This window comes from Microtus pennsylvanicus, chromosome 6 (genome assembly GCF_037038515.1).
Source record: "Microtus pennsylvanicus isolate mMicPen1 chromosome 6, mMicPen1.hap1, whole genome shotgun sequence".
NCBI classification, from domain to species: Eukaryota; Metazoa; Chordata; class Mammalia; order Rodentia; family Cricetidae; genus Microtus; species Microtus pennsylvanicus.
Window position 1 is genome coordinate 116,549,256 of NC_134584.1, and position 21,928 is coordinate 116,571,183.

General features: G+C 48.8%; 1 protein-coding gene across 1 annotated transcript in view; it reads left to right on the top strand.

Moving 5' to 3' along the window:
• Gan (gigaxonin) overlaps positions 1-21,319 on the top strand; it is a 56,104-nt gene extending 34,785 nt beyond the window's left edge. The window contains exons 6-11 of the mRNA XM_075977418.1: positions 1,902-2,014; positions 2,730-2,879; positions 3,942-4,078; positions 4,740-4,868; positions 11,889-11,998; positions 12,083-21,319. Coding sequence (XP_075833533.1) covers positions 1,902-2,014; positions 2,730-2,879; positions 3,942-4,078; positions 4,740-4,868; positions 11,889-11,998; positions 12,083-12,264 — 821 coding nt within the window. The 3' untranslated portion in view covers positions 12,265-21,319. The remainder of the gene's footprint in view (positions 1-1,901; positions 2,015-2,729; positions 2,880-3,941; positions 4,079-4,739; positions 4,869-11,888; positions 11,999-12,082) is intronic.
• Positions 21,320-21,928: the final 609 nt, after the last annotated feature.

The following is a 21,928-nucleotide window of genomic DNA, read 5'->3' on the forward strand; positions in this document are numbered from 1 at the left end:
CCCTTCTCGTCTTCATCCATTTGGCCTCCTGCCTGTGCTGCCTCTGCTCTTAGAAGTCTTGCCAAGCATGTCAGACCTTTCTCCTCCATCCTCTGCTTGCTCGTCTCAGCTTCTGGCTTCTGTCTCTCTCTTGCTGGCTTGATGGTGGCTTTTGATTTATCTTCTGTGACTTTTCAGCTTTGAGAATCTATTGGTCCATCCATGGGGCTTTTCTGTTTCTGTTTCTCTGTGACTCTTTGCTCAATGTACACTCATTTTGTAGTTACGTTTTCCTGTTGTGGCAAGGGTTGCTGCTTTGCCTTCTCTAGTTATCGAGTCGAGTCTTGGCAACCCCGTTGCCAGTGCTTGCTTCTGCTCTCACTCCATGGGACCATGTTTCCTGATGTGCCTGAGAGCTTCGCTGGATGTTCTTCTTCACAAGAACAATTAATGCCTTGCAACATGTCAGGTAGCCTGGGCTTGCATGAAAGTGCCCTCTTTCTTCAGTAGAGGTTTGACATTCGTTTCTGATAATTGCAGGAAAATACTGAGTTTCCAAAATTGAGTTCAAGCTTGAAACTTTCTAGACAAGCAGGAGGTTTAAATCAGTCAGGCTGGACAAGGTGGGAAAAGGCACTTGCCATCACTGAGGACCTGAGTTCAATCCCTGGGGCTCACACAGTGGAAGGAGAGAAACAACTCCTGCAAGTTGTTCTCTGACCTTCATATGTGATTCGTGGCTTGTGCACATGCATGTACATACACACATACACACACACACTTGAAACTTTTAATTTTAATTTTTTGAGAATACCATTCATGAGTACATTTTATATTTATACTGTTCCTATCCTTTCCTCTTCTCATGCCAACTCTTCTGTGTTCCACCATGACTCCATCTCAAATTAATGACCTTTTGTAAAATATATATGTGTACATACACACGCACATATACATATGTATGTGTAATCTCCTGAGTCAATGTTGTCTGTATGTACGTGTATCTAGGGTTGACCACTTAGGATTGGGAAACCTATCTAGCTGCCTCTAGAACTTCCTCTTGTAGCACACGGAGCCTTATGAGATTTTTTTCCCCTACTGTGTTGGCTGTGGACGGTTGTGGTCTTGTGTAGGCAACCCAGCTGTTGAGAGTTCGCTGGCGCAGCTTCCCTTCCTGTCTAGAAGACACTGTCTCGTAGCAGATGTCCTGGCCCATCTGTCCCCACCCTCTCTTCCATGATGTCCTCTGAGCCTTAGATGCAGGGCTTGTGTTGTGATGTCCCAGTTAAGGTCAGGCACCCTATGGTCATTTACTTCCTGCAGTCTGGCCAGTGGTACTCACTGTTCTAGCCTCTAGACAACAGCCTCTTTGACGAGGCTGAGAGCCACACTCACGAGAGAGAATGTGTACAATGTCAAATGTAATTTTTTTTGAGGGTTTGGGTATAGTTTATTCGGTGGGTTATGGAGGGAAAGGGGAAGAGGAGAGACAGGCACACAGAGAGAAAAAAAACAGAGAGAAAAAGAGAGGAAGGGGAGGAGAAGAGAGGAGAAGCTACCTTTTCGGGAGACGGAAGAAAAAAGTGTCAAATATAATTTTAAAAAAGAAAGTTGAGCCAGGCGGTGGTGGCGCACACCTTTAATCCCGGCACTTGGGAGGCAGAGGCAGGCGGATCTCTGTGAGTTCGAGACCAGCCTGGCCTACAGAGCAAGTTCTAGGGCATCCAGAGCTACACAGAGAAACCCTGTGTCAAAAAACACAAACAAACAACGACAGTATTGAGTAAAGGAGAATGGCCAGAGTGACTGATAAGTTTGGATCTGTCACCAGGGAACAAAAAGACTGAGGGTGGGGAGGGGAGCTCTAAATGCACCATAGCACTTGCTGAAGGTGTCCTGTGTGTCCCCTGTGCTTTCTTCAGAAGGGTTTTTGTTTGTGTTGGGGGGCCAAGACGAAAATAAGCAGACACTGAGCTCGGGAGAGAAGTACGACCCAGACGCCAACACGTGGACTCCTCTCCCGCCCATGAATGAGGTACGGCGCAGTTTGTCTCCAAGGTGTTTCTTTTCTCCACGGCACCTTTATTAATGTGGGTTCTAGTGTACAGAAAGAAGAAGCAGCCCGCTGCCTGGAGCCCTGCTTTCTCTCATTGCCCCTCCTGCCTTTTCCTACCCCGCCTCCTCGTGGCCTGTTGCCTAGCACCACCTCCCTGTTGCTTGCCCTAGCCTCCTTCCTCTCTTGTTCCCCACCTCTGCACACGCTGGTTTTTCGTGTTCCTACAGAGACTCCACAAGCCCGGAAGTTGTTATGTTCTGTTTGGGCTGCGGGCGAATGATAAGCACCTCTGGCTTCCTGATACTCTGGCATGCCCTATTCCCCACGAGGGCCAATCCTGGCCACCGATAGTCCACAGTACCTGGCTTTTGTCATCTGTCACAGTCTCCTCGGAAGCCTGCCTGCCCATAAGTGCTCAGAATCAATGCCACGGATTTAGTTATCCTGGGAGGCAGGCGTTCTTCTGAGTTCTGTAGGTTAAGCACAGAATCTCTGAGCCTGCATCTTTGGTCCCTGGTCCTGAGGAGTGACTGGCTCTGTCTGTTGTGCTGAGGAAGGCACACATAATAGTTCCGAGGAGAAAGATTATCACAGGCTCTTCTCTGCTGGGATGCTGGAATAAGACAGTGCCTGTGACATTTAGCAAACTTTGAACATCCACTTTCTCCTACGAAGTTTTGTGCTATCTTTCCAGGCAAGACACAACTTTGGGATCGTGGAGATAGATGGGATGCTGTACATCCTTGGAGGGGAGGATGGTGACCGGGAGTTGATTTCCATGGAGTGTTATGATATTTATTCAAAAACCTGGACAAAGCAACCTGACTTGACCATGGTTAGAAAGGTGAGTGCAACGGGCTGCGGTAACTGGTGTCTTTGCAAGCTGACTCCAAAGTCAGTGTCTCCTCCTGGGGATGGTTGTTACAGTGGGGAGGCTCATACCCAGGGATTCACATAGTGTTCTTCTGCTACACAAAGTCCCCAGCACACATCTTCATTATTCAGTATGCTTTTGAACAATGCCGAGAGGATCAAGGCTCGAGAATTCTAGACAGATCTCTGCTGGCAGCTTGCCTTCATGTCAGCAGTTACACGTCCCAAGTGGAAAGAGCCCGTGCGAGTGTTAGTCTACCTCCGAGCAGCAGTGCTGGCTTGCAGGGTCTGTAGAAAATTCTTTGTGGATAGCCTGATCTCTCCTGCATTCCTCATGCCCTCTACAAGTAAAAAAAACTGTAGTGGCTTCCTCCCGTGAGCCTCCCCCACTTAGCCTCAGGTCACAGGCAGAGCTGTCCATCAAGCCATCTGGATATCCTGTCTTCTCTTACTGCGTACCCGTCCAATGAGAGCATTGTGACAGCGACTGAGCAGCTCACTGTTCCAAGAATCTTAACTCTTGGGAACTCAAATACTGGTGAAAGGAGACGGATGCTGGAAAGCCCCTTCTACTCCCATCTCAGCCATCCCGGTTTTCAAAGCTCCCGTGAAAAGTCAGCTATATTATGGTGACATCAGGATGGCTCAGTGGGTAAAGGCACTTGCTGCCAAGCTTCCAAACGGTGGGAGAGAGCCAGGGCAAAAAAAAAAAAAATACTTTATAAGATTAGGGGCTAGGGTCCAGTTTCGTGGCAGAACACCAGCCCGGCATGGCCTCACAAAAAGTATAGTTACTGCTTCTTTGCTGAAGATGGATGAAGACTCCTTCTCTGGGGATTTCCAGTACGTGCCTCCAGCTCCCTCCACCTCCCAAGCCCTGTGGGGTCATGCGAAGAGGTGTCACTGTTTTGCTCTTAGGAGTCAGCACTTGTCCTACGTATGTGACCGTGCTCTCTGCGTCAGTAGCTGTCTGCTCATCCAGTTCCAGTGACAAATGGTACCTCTCCCTGCCATTGTGGGTTTTTTCTTTCAGATTGGCTGCTATGCAGCTATGAAAAAGAAAATCTATGCCATGGGTGGAGGATCATATGGAAAATTGTTTGAGTCTGTGGAGTGTTACGATCCCCGGACCCAGCAGTGGACTGCCATATGTCCACTGAAAGAGAGGAGGTGAGGCAGAGTGTGTGTTGCGTGCCCCTCAGTGTGCCACTGTTGATGGAGCTGAGGCCTCAGAGTACGGCATCTCCTAAACCAGAAGGCCCATGTGCCATTACAACAAGCAACAGAGACTGGGAAGGGAGCTCAGTGTTAGAGTGTGTGGTGTGCTGCACGGTGTCGGGACCAGGGTTCAGATCCCCAGAACCTGAGTCAGTGCCAGGTAGGCAGTCCCGGCACTGGAAAGGCAGAGACAACAAGCGTTCCTGAGGAAGCTGGCTTTCTAGACAAGTCCAGCTAACCCAAGTTAGCAAACTCTGGGTTCAGTTGAGAGATCTTGCCTTAGCAAATAAGAAATCCAGAAATTACTACTGATGTCGGCCTTAGGGCCTCGACATACACACACAGGTGTGCCTAAACACGTGAAGACAAAAAACAGTTGGGTTGCTTGGGCATGGTGGTACCTGCCTGTCATCCCAGCACTTGGGAGACTGCTCAGGCAAGAGGATTGCTGTGAGTTCAAGGCCGGTATGGTCCACATAATGAGTTCCAGCATACCCTGGGTACGTAATGAGACCCTGTCTCAAAGAGACCAGCAGACAGAAGAACAAGTAGTAGAGGACTATGGGCTGAGGTCCTGAGCTCTGAGCCCGCACCTGTGTCTGTGGCCCTACAGGTTTGGAGCGGTGGCCTGCGGTGTTGCCATGGAGCTGTATGTATTCGGAGGCGTCAGAGGTCGAGAGGACATCCAGGGCAGTGAGATGGTCACCTGCAAGTCTGAGTTCTATCACGACGAGTTTAAGAGGTAAGCAGTGTCGAGGCTTCTGCCCGGGTTCTCTCCCTCTGTGAATTGGACAGTCTTGAGGCCCTCATATCTGTCCTTGCCCTCGGTGCTTTCAGAGATGTGTCTCAGCTTTGATTTCTAGTGACTTCTCTGAATTCTCTGTTTAGGGAGTATGTCCAGTATGTACTAGATATTTTTTCAGTGACTTCAGAAGTTGAGGAGTGCCTTAGTTGCTTTTCTCTTGCAGTGATAAGACATGATGACCTAGGCAGCTTATAAAAGAGTACATTTAATTGGGCTTACAGTTTCAGAGGGCTAGCATTCATGGTGGGGGAAAAAGGGCATGGCAGCAGCAACAGTTGAGAGCTCACATCTTGATCTGAAAATTGGAAGCAGAGAGACAGCAGTGGAAATGGCCGGAGCCTTTTTTTTTTTTTTTTTGAGACAGGGTTTCTCTGTGTAGCTTTGAAGCTTGCCCTAGCTCTGTAGACCAGGCTGGCCTCGAACTCACAGAGATCCACCTGCCTCTGCCTCCCAAGTACTGGGATTAAAGACGTGTGCCACCATGTCCAGCTTAAGGAAAACATTTTCTAAAATGCCTGCCAGGCCATGGCATGTTTCTGTGGTAGGTGCTGTCTCTTCCTCTCACACACTTTCCCCTCATAAGCACGAGGCAGTGTTCTCACTGCAGTGACTGGTTCAGATCCCCACAGAAGGTCATGGCTGATCTTACGTGCTTCGGTCATGTTCATGTTACCAGAGCGGGGAGCCATAAGATAAATGTTATCTCATTTCCTGCCTTTGAGATTGGGAGAAGAATGAGCAGGTACCAGGCGTTAGACACGCATATAAATGTCGCCCAGTCTGCCACGCGCTTTCCCTCCAGGATATTTTCAGAGATGCTTTTGCTTCCCGTTACTCGGAGTAGACTGCCAGGGGAATTTACTAGACAGAAAATGAAGCCGTTTAGACGGTATTTGCTCTGTGGGGGTGGGCAGAGGATATCAGCGGCTTGCTACATTTCTTCTTTGATACGCTACTGTGGGGGCCGGCTGCCGCAGTAGGAAATAGTGTATTAATCTCTCCCCCAGATGAGTGTGAGACAGTCTGTCCCGCTTGATTAACAGGCAGTAGCAGCATGTTTGGCTTTGGATAAACACTGACACATGACAACTGACTCAGTGCGTAGTCACTGTGAGCTGCAACTTGTCTGCAGTCGCTTGCTGACGTTCCTTCTTCATTTTGTCTGCTGCCTTGGGTGGAACTCAAGTCTGGCTGTAAAGCTTCCCGGCTGTCCCGGGGCATGCTGCGTTCTAGAACCCTGGCGTTCCTTGTTGTTGGTAAACTTGACGACCTGCTCGAGTACCAAACTGCGGCCCTATGGGTAGAACCAGTGTTCCTCTTTTCCATTTGTCTTCCTTCCTTCCTTTTTTCCTTTTTCTTTTTTATCTTCTTTCTTGAAGGTCTCACTCTGTAGCCCTGACTAACGTGGAACTCTGTATAATCCAGGCTTGCCTTAAACTCACAGAGATCTGTCTGCCTCTGCCCCCATACCTGGCTTTAAAATTTATTTTTTATTATTTATGTATGTGTGTATGCATATGTACGCACTCAGGAAGGTCAAAAGACAGTGTGAGATTCCCCAGGAGCTGGAGTTATGAGCACCAGATGTGGGTGCTGGGAACTGAACCCAGGTCTTCAGAAAGAGCAGTCAGCACTTCTGACCACTATCCGCCTCCCCAGCCCCGTGCCTGTATTTAGAAGGGGGTGGGGGAGAAGTGTGTCAGCTAGGAAAGCACTCGCTGCTCAAACATGTGGATCTCATTCTATCCCCAGCACCCACATGAAAGCCAGGCCTGACATCGTCCTACACATACGTGCACGCGCACCGTCACGTATGAATACATCCACATCCACACAAGAAATAAATAAAACGCTTTGTCTCAATTAGGGTTTCTATTGCTGTGAAGAGACACCATGACCACAGCAACTCTTAGAAAGAAAACATTTAATTGAGGGGGCTCACTTATAGTTCAGAGGTTCAGTCCCTTATCATAGTGGGACACAGTGCTGGAGCTGAGAGTCCTACATCTTGCCGGCAGTGGGAAGTGTCTGAGACACTGGGCATGACTTGAGCATATATGAGACCTCAAAGTCCGCCTCCAAAGTGACACACTCCCTCCAACACAGCCACACCTACTCCAACAAAGCCATACCCCCTAATAGTGCCACCCCCTTTGGGGGGCCATTTGCTTTCAAGCCACCGACCTTTCATCCTAAAATATTTTTTTCACCAGGCTGTGGTGGCACACGCCTTTAACCCCAGCACTCGGGAGGCAGAGGCAGTAGGATCTCTGTGAGTTTGAAGCCAACCTGGTCTAAAGAGTGAGTTCCAGGACAGCCAGGGCTGTTACACGGAGAAACCGTGTCTCGCGGGGGGGGGGGGGGGGGATTTTTTCAAATAAAATACATACATCTCCAGCCTGTGTTCCCAGGCTCCCAGTGTTAGTTTATAAACAGAAAGCAGCTGCTAAGACCTCTTGTCAGTGACTTGCAGGACGTTTGCACATTTGTGAAACACTGAGCGTGAGCAACACCAGATGCTGCATGGCCTCTGCCGGGCTCCTCTGTTCCTCTCTGAGGCCATGTCACATGTAACGACACCAGACACTGGGAGGTGAGATGCAGCAGACCTGGAACCCGAACAGCTCAGACTTCTGGCTGCAGGGCTCTCCCATGCACCCACCCTACTGGCCTGACTCTGTTCCCATAAATCCTGGCAGAAAAATAGCGCCCAGCCGTGGGGCAGCATTCCCGGTATGCTCTCTTCGCAGCCGTGGGAGCTGCTGCCAGATGTGTGGTCTCTGTCAGCATGGAGACCATTCCAGTAGTAGGAGTCTCTTGTCTTTCCTGTCTTTGTTCCCTATTTTTAGGTTAAAGCTTTCCTGGGAAAATGCCATATCTTACTGTTTTCTGTGGTTTCTGAATTTAAATAAATAAATTAATTAATTAAAAAGGCCACAAGTTACTCCTGAGTCATGGTAATGACATATGACACCCAGAGAGCAGGGACCTGTGGTATTTCTCTCTGTGCCCTCTTCCCAGTTGTGCCCACACTCTGACAGGATCCTCCCAGTTGTCACACTCTCTGGCCACTGCCACATTTTACCTTTCACCTTGACAGGGGGGTCTCTTGGGCACCCACCTTCTTCCCTGCTGCCCCCGCCATGGACTCTTCCTCCCCTCAGAGCAGTGTGGACATGCATTCCCCCTTCCCAGCTTCTGCGAGGGGAAGCAGGCAGTGCTGTCGGCTGAGTGTCCTCTGTCCTTTCAGCTCTGCCTGAGTTTCCTGCCTTGGTACATGGTCCTTGTGTTAACTTTGAAGTTGTGTTGCCAATGCCACCCTTTCATCTTTGAGTGTACAGTAGAAAAGGGATGCTTGACACCTGGGCAGAGGCTGGTGACCCTTGGACAGGGGGTCATGTGGCAGGAAGGACTAACTCAATCCCTGGATTTCTTCTGCCCTCCAAAGACAAGAAACCCACTGTATCCAAGAGAAACTGGTAGAAAAAAAATACAGGCGTGTGAAACCTGTCCTCCATCAATTCTCTTAGAAAAGGTAGAAAAGACTGGGCATGGAGGAATACACTGTAATCTTAGTACCCAGAAGGCTGAAACAGGAGAAGTTTTAGTTCAAGCTAACATCGATACATACTGCAAACTTAGGAGGGAGAGTGGGGGAGGAAAATGTGTGCAGTGTCCCCAGCTGTGCTGGGTGACTGGGCTGGTTGCCATGGCTGTCCAGATGTGGTGTGTCTTCCCATCCCATCCTTGCTCTGCAGCTGTGAGCTAGCTGGTGTTTCCTCTTCGTCCTGTTTGCACGGCTCAACAGAGAAGTTTTTCTGTCTTGGTCTTAGAAGGCAGGGCCAGCAGTTAACCTGCGCAGTGTGGTCTCAGGGCTGACTTAGTCGTGTATGAAAATTGGTCATCCTGACATTCTGCAGAAAAGCACACTGCCTGCCCTTGCTGAGCATGTCCTTTCGTTCACACCTCATGGTTGGGAAGAAGGGAGCGCTGCAGCTCACTCAGTAAGACTTGTGGGGTATTCTTTTGTTTGTTTCTTTGTTTTGTTTTTGTTTTTCCTAGACAGGGCTTTCCAGCAGCTATGGAGCCAGTTCTGGAACTCACTCTGTAGACCAGGCTGGCCTCGAACTCACAGAGATCTGCCTGTCTCTGCCTCCCAAGTGCTGAGACCACCGCCCAGCGTGAACCCTGCTCTTGACCTCATCACTTTCAGTCATGGTCCAGCCTGGAGGCAGAAACCACACTGTAATCTAAACAGAGAAAATGCAATAATGTCTATAATTATTGACCAGCAATGACAAGGGATGAGAAGGACTCTGAGAACAGCAGGCATTGGGCTGGGATATGGCTCAGTAGGTAAATGCTTAACATTTGTGAGGCCAAAGTCCATATTTTTTTTAATATTTATTTATTATGTATACAGTGTTCTGTCTGTATGTATGTTTGCCAGAAGAGGGCACCAGATCTCATTACAGATGGCTATGTGCCACCATGTTGTTGCTGGAAATTGAACTCAGAACCTCTGGAAGAGCAGTCAGTGCTCTTAACCTCTGAGCCATCTCTCCAGCCCCAAGATTTATTTATTGTGTATACAGTATTCTGCCTGTAAGCATGCCTTCAGGCCAGAAGAGGGCACCAGATGTTGTTACAGATGGTTGTGAGCCACCATGTGGTTGCTGGGAGTTGAACTCAGGACCTTCAGAGGAGTAGGCAGTGCTCTTAACCATTGAGCCATCTCTCCAGCCCAAAGTCCATATTCTTAGCCCCAGCAAACCAAGTGATCATAGACTGGGGATGTGGCTCAGAAGAGAGCATGATGGAGCCCTGGGGCCCATCCTTTGTACCCCATAACTCAGCCTGTTATCCAGAACTCATATGATGGAGCCCTGGGGCCCATCCTTTGTACCCCATAACTCAGCCTGTTATCCAGAACTCATGAGGTGGAAGGATGAGAAGTTAAGGTCATCCTTGGCAGCTTAGCATGTTAGAGACCAGCCGGGGCCCTGTCTCAGAGGAAGGGAAAGGAAGAGGAAAAGACAGGAGAGGGGCAGGGATATGTGGTGGTGGCTTAGCTTTATTTTATAATCTTGGGTAAATAATCTTGTTTCCTTGTTTCTTGGAATTCAAAATAAGGAAGCTGTTTCCTAACAGCCAGGGAAGAGTTCATTGAAGTCAAAGTTCCTATGGTGGTTTGACTTCAGAGTTCACTCGCTTGCTACACAGGCTCCTTCGCTGCTGTGCAGAGCGGAGAGGCCAAAGTGTCCACTGAAGTGCATGTGCCATCCTCGACAGTGAGGGCTGCTTAGGCGGTGGCTATGATTTGGCATGCCTGTAAGCTATTAGTGGGAAATGGGCCACGGTTTCCTGAGTGAACGTTACTGCATGGCAAAGCCTCGATTTTATCTATCTCATAGGAAGGTCAGAGAGCAACCTTTGCAGGATGATTCTTCAGTGTGGATCCCAAGGATCAAACTAAGGCAACAGGCTGAGCAGCAAACACCTTTACTAACTGAGCCATATCTGTTTGCAGTAATTTTTATATGTATTTCTGTTTATGAGTGTTTTGCCTGTATTATACGTATACCATGTGTGTGCCTGTGGCGGTCAGCAGAGGGCATCAGATTCCCTAGAAATGGAATTTCAGATGGCTGTGAGCCACCATGTGGGTGCTGGAAACTGAATTGAATCCTCTGTAAAAACAACAAATGCTCTAAACCCCCGAGCCATCTCTCCAGCCCCTACAGCCATTTTAGGCCTCTAGAAAAGTCTCATAAAGTCAGGATATTCCCATAAGTCATACGTTTGCCTTCTAATGCTAGTGTCCCCATTGACCAGAACCCTAGTGTCAAAGCTATGCAGGGCTAGCCTAAAGTACAGACTGCCAGCAAAGTCACCTGCTCTCTGCCAACATGTCCCTTGCCTCAGTTCAACCTGGATTGCAGTTGCCAACAGGTGCTGTGTTTCCTTGCTGCCCCTTAGCCCCTGTCTTTCCTGACTTTGACACTTGAAGGTTAATCAGGTTTTTTTTTTCCTAGAAAGCCTTTTTTAAAAGGGCTTATCTTATTTTTATTTGTGTGTTCTCTAAAATGAGCAAATTTTTGCAAAAGAAGGTGCATAAAAGTACCCAGTAAATGTGTGCCAAAATCCCCAGCACAGTTAGACTTAAGGGAATTCTTGTGTTATAGTGGCTCAGTCTTCAAAGGACTGAGGGCACCAAGACCCAGTGAGCATGAACAACTGGGATTCCCACGCCTCGCTAACTAGAAGACAGAGCAGCATTGTATTTTGAGTAAGAGGGATATTTTCTCATCACATGCCACATGCCCTTTCTGCAGAATCCAGCCATTCTGGAAGCCCACCAAAAACCAGAACCAAACAAGGCACAGGCTCACCTAATGTCCCTGATGGTTGTCGTTATAGCAGCCTAAGCCAGAAGGCATCCAGATGAGTGCTAGCAAGTGTGCTGGAACTTTAACACTAAGCATATCCCTGGGCTGGAGAGATGCTCAGTGATGAAGACCACTTGCTGCTCTTGCAAAAGGCTGGGGTTCAGTTCCCAGCACCCACATCAGCGGGGCTCACAATTGCCTGTAACTGCAGTTCCAGGGGGTTTGGCTTTGTCCTCTGCCCTCCATGGGCACTTCAGTCATGTGTATGCACATACCTACACACAGACATACACACACAATTAAAAATTGAAAAGGGGGGAAGCAATAGTATGTGAGTAAGCCACACATGAACGAGTCGGGAGCTGTGGTGCTGGGCAGAGGCAGACCTACTCTGTGGCAGTCACTGTGGGAGCCTCTGTCGTCGTCTCCACAGTCACCACGGCCATGGTTCTTGCAAGTGGAGTGGGGGTCGAGAGTGGCAGTGCAGTGTGCCGGTGTCTTGCCAAGTTGCACTGTCCCCATTTGTTCTTTTGATTTCTTGAGTTGTGTCTGTTGGCCTTGCTTCCAGGTGGATCTATCTTAACGATCAGAACCTATGCATTCCTGCCAGTTCATCCTTTGTGTATGGCGCTGTCCCCATAGGAGCCAGTATTTATGTTATCGGAGACCTTGACACAGGTGAGAAAGCTGCGGGGGTTTCTCGGGAGCTGCTTCCAGGGGCTCAGGTGCACCAGCTCAGCTCTGCCCCCTCTCTGGGTCTAGGTACCAGCTATGACTACGTGCGTGAGTTTAAGAGAAGCACGGGCACCTGGCACCACACAAAGCCACTCCTGCCATCCGACCTTCGGCGCACAGGCTGCGCAGCTTTGCGCATCGCCAACTGCAAGCTCTTCCGTCTGCAGCTGCAGCAAGGCTTGTTCCGCATCCGGGTCCATTCCCCTTGAAGAGGAAGAGGAGCCAAAAGCGAGGTCCTGCCCCAAGCGCATCTCGTGGCTGGTCGACAGCAAGCGCAGAGAAGCAGCTCCATCTTGCTGTGTGCTGGGCATCAGTATGGTTACTCTTCGGTGGTTTTTTAATGCTTAGAAACTTGGGCTTCTGCTCTTGTTTGGAGACCATGTAACTGTTGAAAAACTACCCTGGAGGAATCAGTTCCTCCAGCCCGATGCGTTTGTAAACCGTGGAGGCTAGTGAATGTCAAAAGGAGGGAGTGGGGGGTTGGTGTCATGTGAAATATCAGAGTTAAAGCCCTAAGGTGCGTATTCCCAGAAGGGAACTCTTACCTAACTGACTGTGTCCCAGTGTATGTAGCTGAGGTAGACAAACAACAGAACCCATATATGCAAGCCAACATCCCCAGCACACAAGGCTGTCCTTGTATGGTGTGGAGGGGTAGATGCCTAACTACACTCAGTAAACTGAGGTTTGTGCCAGTTCCCATTTATTACTAGTCCTCTGTCTTAAGATTCTTTAAGAACTATATTCTGATGCACTGAGACTGAGATAAAACTCCTCTCTGACAACAATCTGTCTTTCAGTTGCCCAAAGAGCTCAAGTCCGCAGCCCCGTATGAGCTTAAAGGAATCGCTCGTTCTGAGAGAGTTCTGGGGCGCTGTGAGCTTGGGAGGGAGCGTGTACCATTCTTTCTTTCTACCTGGAAAAGCAAACTCCAGGCTGGTAGCACAGAGGAGACTTCAGAGTCGAGCGAATGACAGAGGTCTGCTGCAATTAAAAACAATGAAACACTAAAAACACAAAAAAGCTGTCCAGGTGATGTCCATAGGAACCAAACCTTCTTCTACCCTGTCGGAAAGCACACAAAGTCCTGTTTACTGCTGCTTAGACATTACAAACTTATCTTCGAACGCAGGTGTGTTTGGAATCTCGTCTTTGTAACAGGCTGCCCCCAAAGCCGTTCTCTGGTAGTTTTAGATGACTTTCACTCCCAGTAATGTTTGGCTGGTAGAATAAACTACCTCAACTTAATTTCATTCTGTTCCCGTTAGTGCCCTCTTCCTTTCTCCCTCCTTCCCCATCACTCATTGCCACGTCCGCCCTCCTTCCCATTTCCCATTAGTAAAAACAAACTAATCTTTAGTTGGTGGAATTTATCTCATAAGATACTGTTTTCCATTCAGATTATGCCCCCTTGGTGTGAAGTCAGGGACTGGAGTGTACTCCATTACTTGATAGTGTGAGTTGTATGCAATATCAAACTTCTAGTCAACTTGATACAGAGTTCCTCGTTTCTAATTGTTTTCTACAAGTTTCTTTCTTGGCTAGAAGAGGCAACATTGTATCTTAGTGATTGCTAAATGTATAAGTACATCCTTTGGTTATAAATTGGAGAACAGGAATTTCTTCTAGAAACTTCCTACGTGAGATGTTTATATGCAATTAAATTGCATATGAAACATTAATCCTCTTTCCCCCCTCCTGTGGACCTGAAAAGGCATGGCTTCCCCGCAGGGATTTTCCTATACCTGTCTCTAGTGATTGGCATTATAAAAAGTTGGGGAGAAGAACCCGGAGGGTGGGTGTAAAAAGGGCTGGGCATGGCTTCCTAACTCAGCTGTGGCCAGAAGCAACTTGGCAAGAGAAGGTCTAAGTTTTTATCCTTTGCTCTAGGCCGGGTGTGCCACACATCCACGCCATCCCATCCAGTCACATTTATTGTCAGTCAGTGGATTATGTTGCATATCCGCCATGTTGCTTTCCATCGAGGAAGCCACAGCAGAAAGACCACCTCTGCTCTTCCTGAGATGGGGGCTTCACAGCAGAGAAATTGCCAGAAGGGCGAGTTGACTTTGGTGAAATACCTGCACAGGACAGAGCCATGGCCTGCCAGAGCAGAGAGAAACCGGCGCAGGACAGCTGTGGTAACTGCTCTGTTTTTGTTTTTATTTGTTGTGTTGTTGTTGTTTGTTTGTTTGTTTAAACTCCTGAAGTTTATAATTCTCAGTGTGCTTCAGGCCTCTCCAAGGAGACAGTTCCTTGTTTAGAGTCATGGGTCCAATAGTGATGTCACTAGTGCCTGTTGACTTGGTCAGTTCACTTAAAAAAACAAACAAACAAACGGGTTTTCACTTCAGTTCATTGACACTATGGCTGCAGAAATTAATGTTTTATAAAATAAATTTGCAACTTAATATGGGATGCAATAACAAAAGCTGCTAAGTGCCAAACTGTTATTTTTAGGTGTGTGTGTGTGTGTGTGTGTGTGTGTGTGTGTGAGAGAGAGAGAGAGAGAGAGAGAGAGAGAGAGAGAGAGAGAGAGACTGACTATCCTGTTGAAAAGTGGGGCTGTATTTAATTTTACTATGATGTTTCAAAGTCAGCCATACCTCTTGGTAACCACTCTCTCTTAGTGTTGAGCAGTAGCTTGTAGCCCCTATCGCGCAGGTTGTGTTTCACTGCACCTGTGTCTTGGTCAGGTCTGCGTGAGTGATCCTTCCCGTCTCGGTAAGGCACTTTGACCGGGTAGATGTTACATTTGGCAACGGAGGCTAGATCTTAAAATCTGAAACACAAACATCTTGGGGGAAGTGCAATTTCTTTTCACTGGAAGGTCTTAGGCTACAGTCATGTAATCAAGACACCCTCCTAGGCTAGAGTCTAAAAGTATGTTTGTTTATTTTTCTAACATATCTAAACATAGATTTTTTTCAAAGATTTAAGTGCTTAATTTAAAATGAAGTGTTTTTTATGTGAAGAGTGTTTATGTTCTATGCGATGAGAAAGTGTGAGAGATGAGCGAATGTGCGTGCGTGCTGTACCACGTGACTTGACACGTCTGTCTGTATATGTTTACTTTTGAATCGTAGTCACGAGCTATCTCTGCTACCGTCTCCTGGTGCTTCAGATAAACCTTGAGTCTGTCGACCTTCAGTTACACGGCTGTGTCAAACACGCGCCGTGTGTAAATGCAGAATCTTTGTGGACAGTAGTCAATTTTACTAGCTTTGCCTCTTTTCCTTAGCAGGAGCGAAAACATGGATTTACCTGCTAGCAGTTGATCCTAGGAAGGGCTGGTCTAAGGGGCCGAGCGTGCTATGTGGTTGCTCTGAGGAGTCATGGCTCTGGTTGGGCTTTCCAACCAAAAGCCTGCTGGGGCTGTGTCTGAGTCTTGTTTGTGCTGAAGCGAGTGTTCTGTTACATCTCACAGCTACTGAGGCTACTCTGATCTCCAGTGGCTTGACAGCGTCACCATACCCTTTCTAAGTGGGGAGAGGCCACCCCTCAGAGGTGTCTCGGAAACACGGTCTCTTCACGGAAGTGAAAGTAGGGCTGTCCTTGCTGTGGTGCCTCAGATTCTCACGGGATGCCAGTCAGGTGTCTAGGGAAACAGCTGGCTCTCCTTGAGGGCTCTCCTTGGTAACTCCTCTGCAGTGCCCTGTGGCAGGGGTCTCAGAAGTTCTCTCTTATAGTGGGGAGGCTTTCCTAGTTACACAGTCCTCCTGTGGTCGGATGCTCTGGGAAGGGGTGAGGTGACTTTTACCATGTGCACTTAGAGGCTTCAGAACTACCTGAGAAAAGCCCACCGGAAGGGTAGAGCAATGCTTCCTTCTTGCTGTAACTTCCCCTTAGCCAAGAGAGCACCGAGAAAGCCAGGGATTGAAGAGGCGTGACAGTGCCTACCCTGGGTCACCCACCAAATACAGAGGGCCTCCCTAGAATTGTGCTTGCGTTTCTGGGAACCTTACAAAGGAGGCAGAGGGGACACAGCCCTCCCTCTCTGTCTTATAAATTCGCTGGAGCTTGAGCAAGAACCTTGTCTGTGTGAGTTGGTCCGGGGTTTGCAAGTAGGCATCGAGTCACAGTATTCTGACCTTCAATGAGATGCTTTTCCCTAAGCAGAGAACGCGCTCTTCAGTTCTTCTGGGCTTTAAGTGAGAAGCTGTGTACATAGGTGGGCTGGCCTCAGAAATCCCAAGTGCCTCGTGTACTGCTCGCACGTGCCTGCGTCCCCAAGTGCTTCCGCAGGACGCTGCACCTGTGCCCAGCGCGCCTCATAACGCTCATCACGTGAATGTCAGGTTGATTGGCTGCATCTGACATGGGCTTAAAATCTTCTCCATGTCTGAGGTGGGTAGGGGCGCTCTCCCCTTCCTACAGTGAACATTCAAGTGTGCGCAGAAGCCAGGCCCTGGGGTTACCAAGGGTAATCCAGCCAACTCAGCAAAAGCTTGAGCTTCCTCGGCATGCAGGTGTTTCTATTCCCAAAATAGACATCATTTGTAGTATGGGCTCAGCCCCCAGACCAACATTCTGGCTGGAGAAACCGGAAAACCTTTTCCTCTCCCTGTCAGTTGGCTGTTGAAAGTCTCTCACTTTCCTGAGTGTCTTCTGGAAGCAAGGCCCAGTTTCTTCATAAAGACTAAAACATTTCATTGATTGTCCCCACTCAGTCAGGGAGGGAGGGACTGCTTTGGCAAGCTGAGGGGTCTTTCTGCCTTCTGAGTAATCCCTAACGGCACCTTCTGGCTCATTTTGATGTTCACATACAGTTCTGGGGTAGGGATGAGAGTGAGTCCATTGACTCAGACGGTGGGTGTCTCACTCTCGCTGCCAGTGAAGTCTGGCTGGAGTTGAAGAGCAGGCGCTTCCGCATATTCTGCCGCTGTGAGCGGCTCTGCCTCCTGCCTGGTGAACTCCCTTAGACCCTGGTGCTGAATTTCTTCAAGCTGCACCAGGGAAGTCTCCGTAGGTTACTTTATGGCATTTCCTGTTGAATCGGATGGGAATATTTGCAGTCATTCCCATTCTTTGTGTTTCTGGGGAAAAACAACCCTCTTGTCCGCTACCTCATGGTGTGGCATTGGATTTGTTCTGTAACAAGCGCCTGGAAGCAGTGAGCAGCCTTGAGAAGGTCAGTCCTCTCAGGCGGAGTTTCCATTTTCGTACTTTTTAAAATAGGCACTTTAAACCTGGAGGAGCGGAAATTCTTCTGGGGCTTCTGCGAGGCGACGACTTGAAACTCAACTTGAACTTGAAAGAGTCATTTAAAGGCGATGTTTTCTCGTGGTAGAACAGTGGCAGAGTCGCGCAGCAGCGCTGTGGCGTTTCTGTCCTTGTTAGGATCAGAGGAGAGCGCGTCTGCGATTTGACACGGTGTTTGGAACTTACATGCTTGAGGCGGCTGTGATGTTTCTTGCAAGGTGCTGCCGATTCCTGGGAATTCCTCCTTTTGCTGGCCCCTCCCCTACACTCTCTTCTTCCTTCAGTCCTGGGAGCACCAGATGTCAGAATGAAACAGATGTTTTCCAGGTTCACGAGCAAGCCTGACCCAACTACCTTGAATCACGCTTTACTTACGAGCATGACTCATCTGTCACACTCGTAGGGGACTCTCCTGCGCTTCACCCCGCACGTCCCTTCTCCACACCCAGTAACAGGCTCTCACGGACCCAGCCTCTGGTCTCTCCTGGTCCCCAGGTGAGAATGACATCACTGAGGGAGCTCAGCAATTGGAGACAGTCTTCCAGGAGTTCGTTCTTATAGGAATAGCCACTTCTCAAGTCACAGTTGGACCTGGCCTGCTAAATAGGAGACCTGGGTAATCAACAGAGGCCAACCCTCTTTTCAGCTTTCTGTTCCCCTCAGAGTACTGCACTCTCTTGAGTGTTCCCCTCAGAGCTCTATCCCTGGGTTCCAGCCCTCCCTTCAGAGCCTGATACATTTTAAAACCTCATGCAAATGTAGTGCCCTAAGACTTTAATCCCAGCACTCAGGAGGCAGAGGCAGGCAGATCTCCTCGGTGAGTCTGAAGCCAGCCTGGTCTACAGAGTGAGTTCCAGGACAGCCAGGACTACACAGAGAAACCCTATCCCAAAAGTCAAAAAACCAACAACAATAAAACACCTCATGCAATCAGATGATTGAATGTATATTCTGGTGCTTTCAGAGTTGGCCCAGAGACTGTAAATGGCAAAGCTTCTCCTCAGGTGGCTGCATATGGCAGCATCTATGCCCAGGTGAGCAACAGGAGCCCATGATTTAAGAAAGCAAATCCTCCCTTCCTGCTTAGGCCCCAGGTCTGTGGTTTTGGTTATTCCTAGGGATTTACCTGGGACTTGAACAGGCCCAGTAGTCAAGAGCACAGGAGTTGGAGAATCTGGGGTTGAAGACTTTTGCCACCTATGTTCTGGTCTCTAGGCTTAGCTCAGTTTGCCTTTGGAGAGAGGGCGTTGACCTCCCTGGGTGGTAAAGAAACGTCGCCTGTGGAGCCTGGATGGTGATTACCCATAAGTTGTGGTGGCTATCATTGCTCCATCATCTGTCCACACAGAGTGCTGTGAGACCCCGGGCCAGTAGGGGACTGCTTGGAGCTGAACATCCGGGCCTCCTGCCAGTGCTCACCCCAGTGTCTGCCACCACATAGATACCAGCAAATGTCCGCTTATGCTTACAGAATGTGTTTCCTTCTGGCCACATGCCACCTCTCACCTCCAGCGCTAATGGTTATATTCAGGATAACCACGGGTATCAGACACACCCAGCACATGTGCTCGCAGTGTTCGAGAACTGTGGTCAAGCCAGCTGTGTTGGTGACACCTTTAGTGCCAGCACTTGGGAGGCAGAGGCAGGCAGATCGCTGTGAATCTGAGAACAGCCTGATCTACATAACAAGCGCCAGAACAGTTAGGACAGAAAAATCCTGTCTCAAAAAAAAAAAAAATACATAGATGGTCAGTTACCGTCTTGAGAGCTTGCCTAATCGAGTCCTCTAAGATTCCTTAAAATCCTTTACTAAGGTGGAATTTTACTTTTCACCAGAATATCAAATTTATCATCTAGATTTACCAAACAAACCGGGTATTTTCTACATCTCTGACTGAGGTCACAAACCTAAGCTTCTGCTTCTTTAACTTGGATGTCATGTGTGGAAACTGCTCCCCTGTGTCCGTGGTGAAGCCTCCAGCCTGGAGGATGTAGGCAAGCATGCAATGTGGGGTACAGCAGCCTGGGACCACCAAGCCACTTGGCAGTGACCAGGCTATGGCCTGATGCTGGGCTTACAAAGGAGGTGTGTACCCTCCAGAACATTCAGGCCAGTAGGCAGAATTAGAGAATCTCATCACCTTGCTTATTTATTTTATTTTTTTCTTGAGTGTTTTGAGACAAGGTCTTAAGCCTCCTGCCTCCGCCCCCCAATGCCAGGTTTGCTCTTCTGTCATCTTTAGACCCATGAGGTAGAACAGCTTTGGGGTAGCAGGGTGCCCTCTGCAGTACCAACTGATGGCTTCTGTGTACTCTGCCAGGGCCCTCTGTGGGCAGGACAGTCAGTGCGATGCTCTGCCTGGCATTCAGAGCTCCTGCAGGCCAGGGCTTCCGGGGGCTGTTTATTTAGTAAAAAGGGAGTCCTTCAGAGGGTCGTGTGAAACAGCCTTGTGTCCTTTCTACGCTTGCCTCATGTCCTTCCCCTCTATTCATCACTTTGGTCCCTTAACTGTGGCCATCGGCCACCACACCATGGCAGTCCCTTCACCAGGGTGCTCATGGTCCAACTTTCTATAATGGTCTTTTATTTCCAGAGATTTCTTTAAGCCATAATGTCCACCAGAACCATGATTTTTGGTTGACACACATTTTGTTTTAAGCTTTTTGCTGCCTACTCTGCCTTAAGCCGGTGAATGACAGTCATGCCTCCCAAGTTGGGCTGGCTGCCCGGGAAGGTGCTTGGTGAACTCAGCCAACTTTCCCTGGGAGCTGGCATGGCTCTTCGTTACCTCTTGTAAAGCATTTCTAGGAGCTCCATTCTTATGTTCCTATTCTGTCTCCCCTCTGGTGAAAGCCTGCCATAGGACCCTCAGCCATTCACCTAGAAATGGGAACCCTGTGGTCACAAGGGGGCAGCCCCCAGCTCCCCTCCCCATCCTCGGTGGGCTGGGCTGTCTTATTGGCCCCTGATGGCCACCTAGATGCCGGAAGGAGTCTGAGAACAGGGTCCTTCCCACAGCCTGAGGACTTCTGTCTAGGAGGAGGACGCTGGTTCTCTTTACCAGAGCACTGTTGTCACACTCTCCTGCCCCTTTCAGACCTCTCACGCTTGTCCCCGCCTGGCTTTCTAGTCTCTTGAATTGTGTCACAAAGAAGAAAGGAAAAGGGGGCTAGCAAGGTGGCTCCACAGGGAAAGCCTGATGACCTGAGTTTCATTCCCGGGACCCATGTGGTAGAGAGAGAGAGCTGATTCCCACAAGTTGTCTTCTGCCCTCCCCCACACTTACATATACATATTAATAAGGAAATATATAAGAAAAATTAGAAAAAGGAAAAGGAAATAGAGCTGTAACTCACGCTGCTCCCTGGACCATGGAGCATGGGGTCAGCAGCCTAGCCAGAAGGTGTGCCTTCTCGGTCCCTGACCATACCTTTGTGCTGGCACTTTCCTCCTGCCAGCCAGTCCCAGCAGCTTCCTGGGCCAGAACCCAGCATAGCCCCAACCCATCTCAAGCCTCAAGTACCTGGAGATGAATAGGAGCCTTCCACACCTGCCCTGAGGTCACCAAGGGCTCTCTCTGAGTCAGGGGCCAGCACCGGGCCACACACACTACCTCAGCATCTAGCCTCAGTCACAGCATCATGTGGTCCCAGATTGTCCACCGAGATGTACTCAGAGCCTGGATGGCCTCTCAGAGGCTGTCTGACACCTCTGTCTGCACTTGACCCTGAAAACTGCTCTGGGATTCCTTCCTGCATCCCGTGGCATGCTCCCAAGAGCAAGCCAGGCTTCCTTCTCCTCCTGTCTTGTTTAACTCTGACTTGAATATCCCAAGCGGTGAATAGAGTCCAAAGTGGGTATGGCAACAAATTTGCACTAAGAAAGGGACCGCTTTTTCATGTTCTCATCACAAAGGTATTTGCTTCAAAAGAAACTCAAGAAAATGTGCGTGTAATGTTGAGGGCCAGGGTGATGAGGATTATGGTGGTCATGAATTGTAACTTAGAGTAGCCTCCTGTACTTGACAGGTAGGCTTTGTTAAAAAAAAAAAAAACCAATAAGCCAGGTGGTGGTGCACACCTTTAATCCTAGCACTTGGGAGGAAGAGGCAGGCGGATTTCTGAGTTCGAGGCCAGGCTGGTCTACAGAGCGAGTCCCAGGACAACTAGGACTGTTACACAGAGAAACCCTGTCTTGAAAAATAAATAATGAAAAAAAAATTTTTAAAGACAACAATAAAAAACAGCGGAAACTGGTACCCAGGGGGAAGTGTCATCAGATTTTAAAAGCACCAAAGCCTAAGCACCCTGTCTGTCATGCAGCACCTGCTTCTAGATGGCACCTTAGGGTCCAGCTTCATCATGGAGAGGGCATCTAAAGCCCGTGGGCTGAAGAACCTTATGTCGGGAACTGTACCGAGTGGCCTTCCGTGGAAAAGAAAAGAAGCCAGGAGTGGCACACACCTATAATCCCAGCACTCAGGAGACAGAGGCAGGCAGATCTCTGTGAGTTTGAGGCCAGCCTGGTCTGCAGAGTGAGTTCCAGGCCAGCCAGGACTACGCAGAGAAAACCTGCTCAAAAAAAACAAACAAAAATAAATAAATAAATAAATAGAAAAGAAAGCACAAACTGTATAGCGAAGCTTGCTTAGTTGAGTAGTCAGTGGCTTT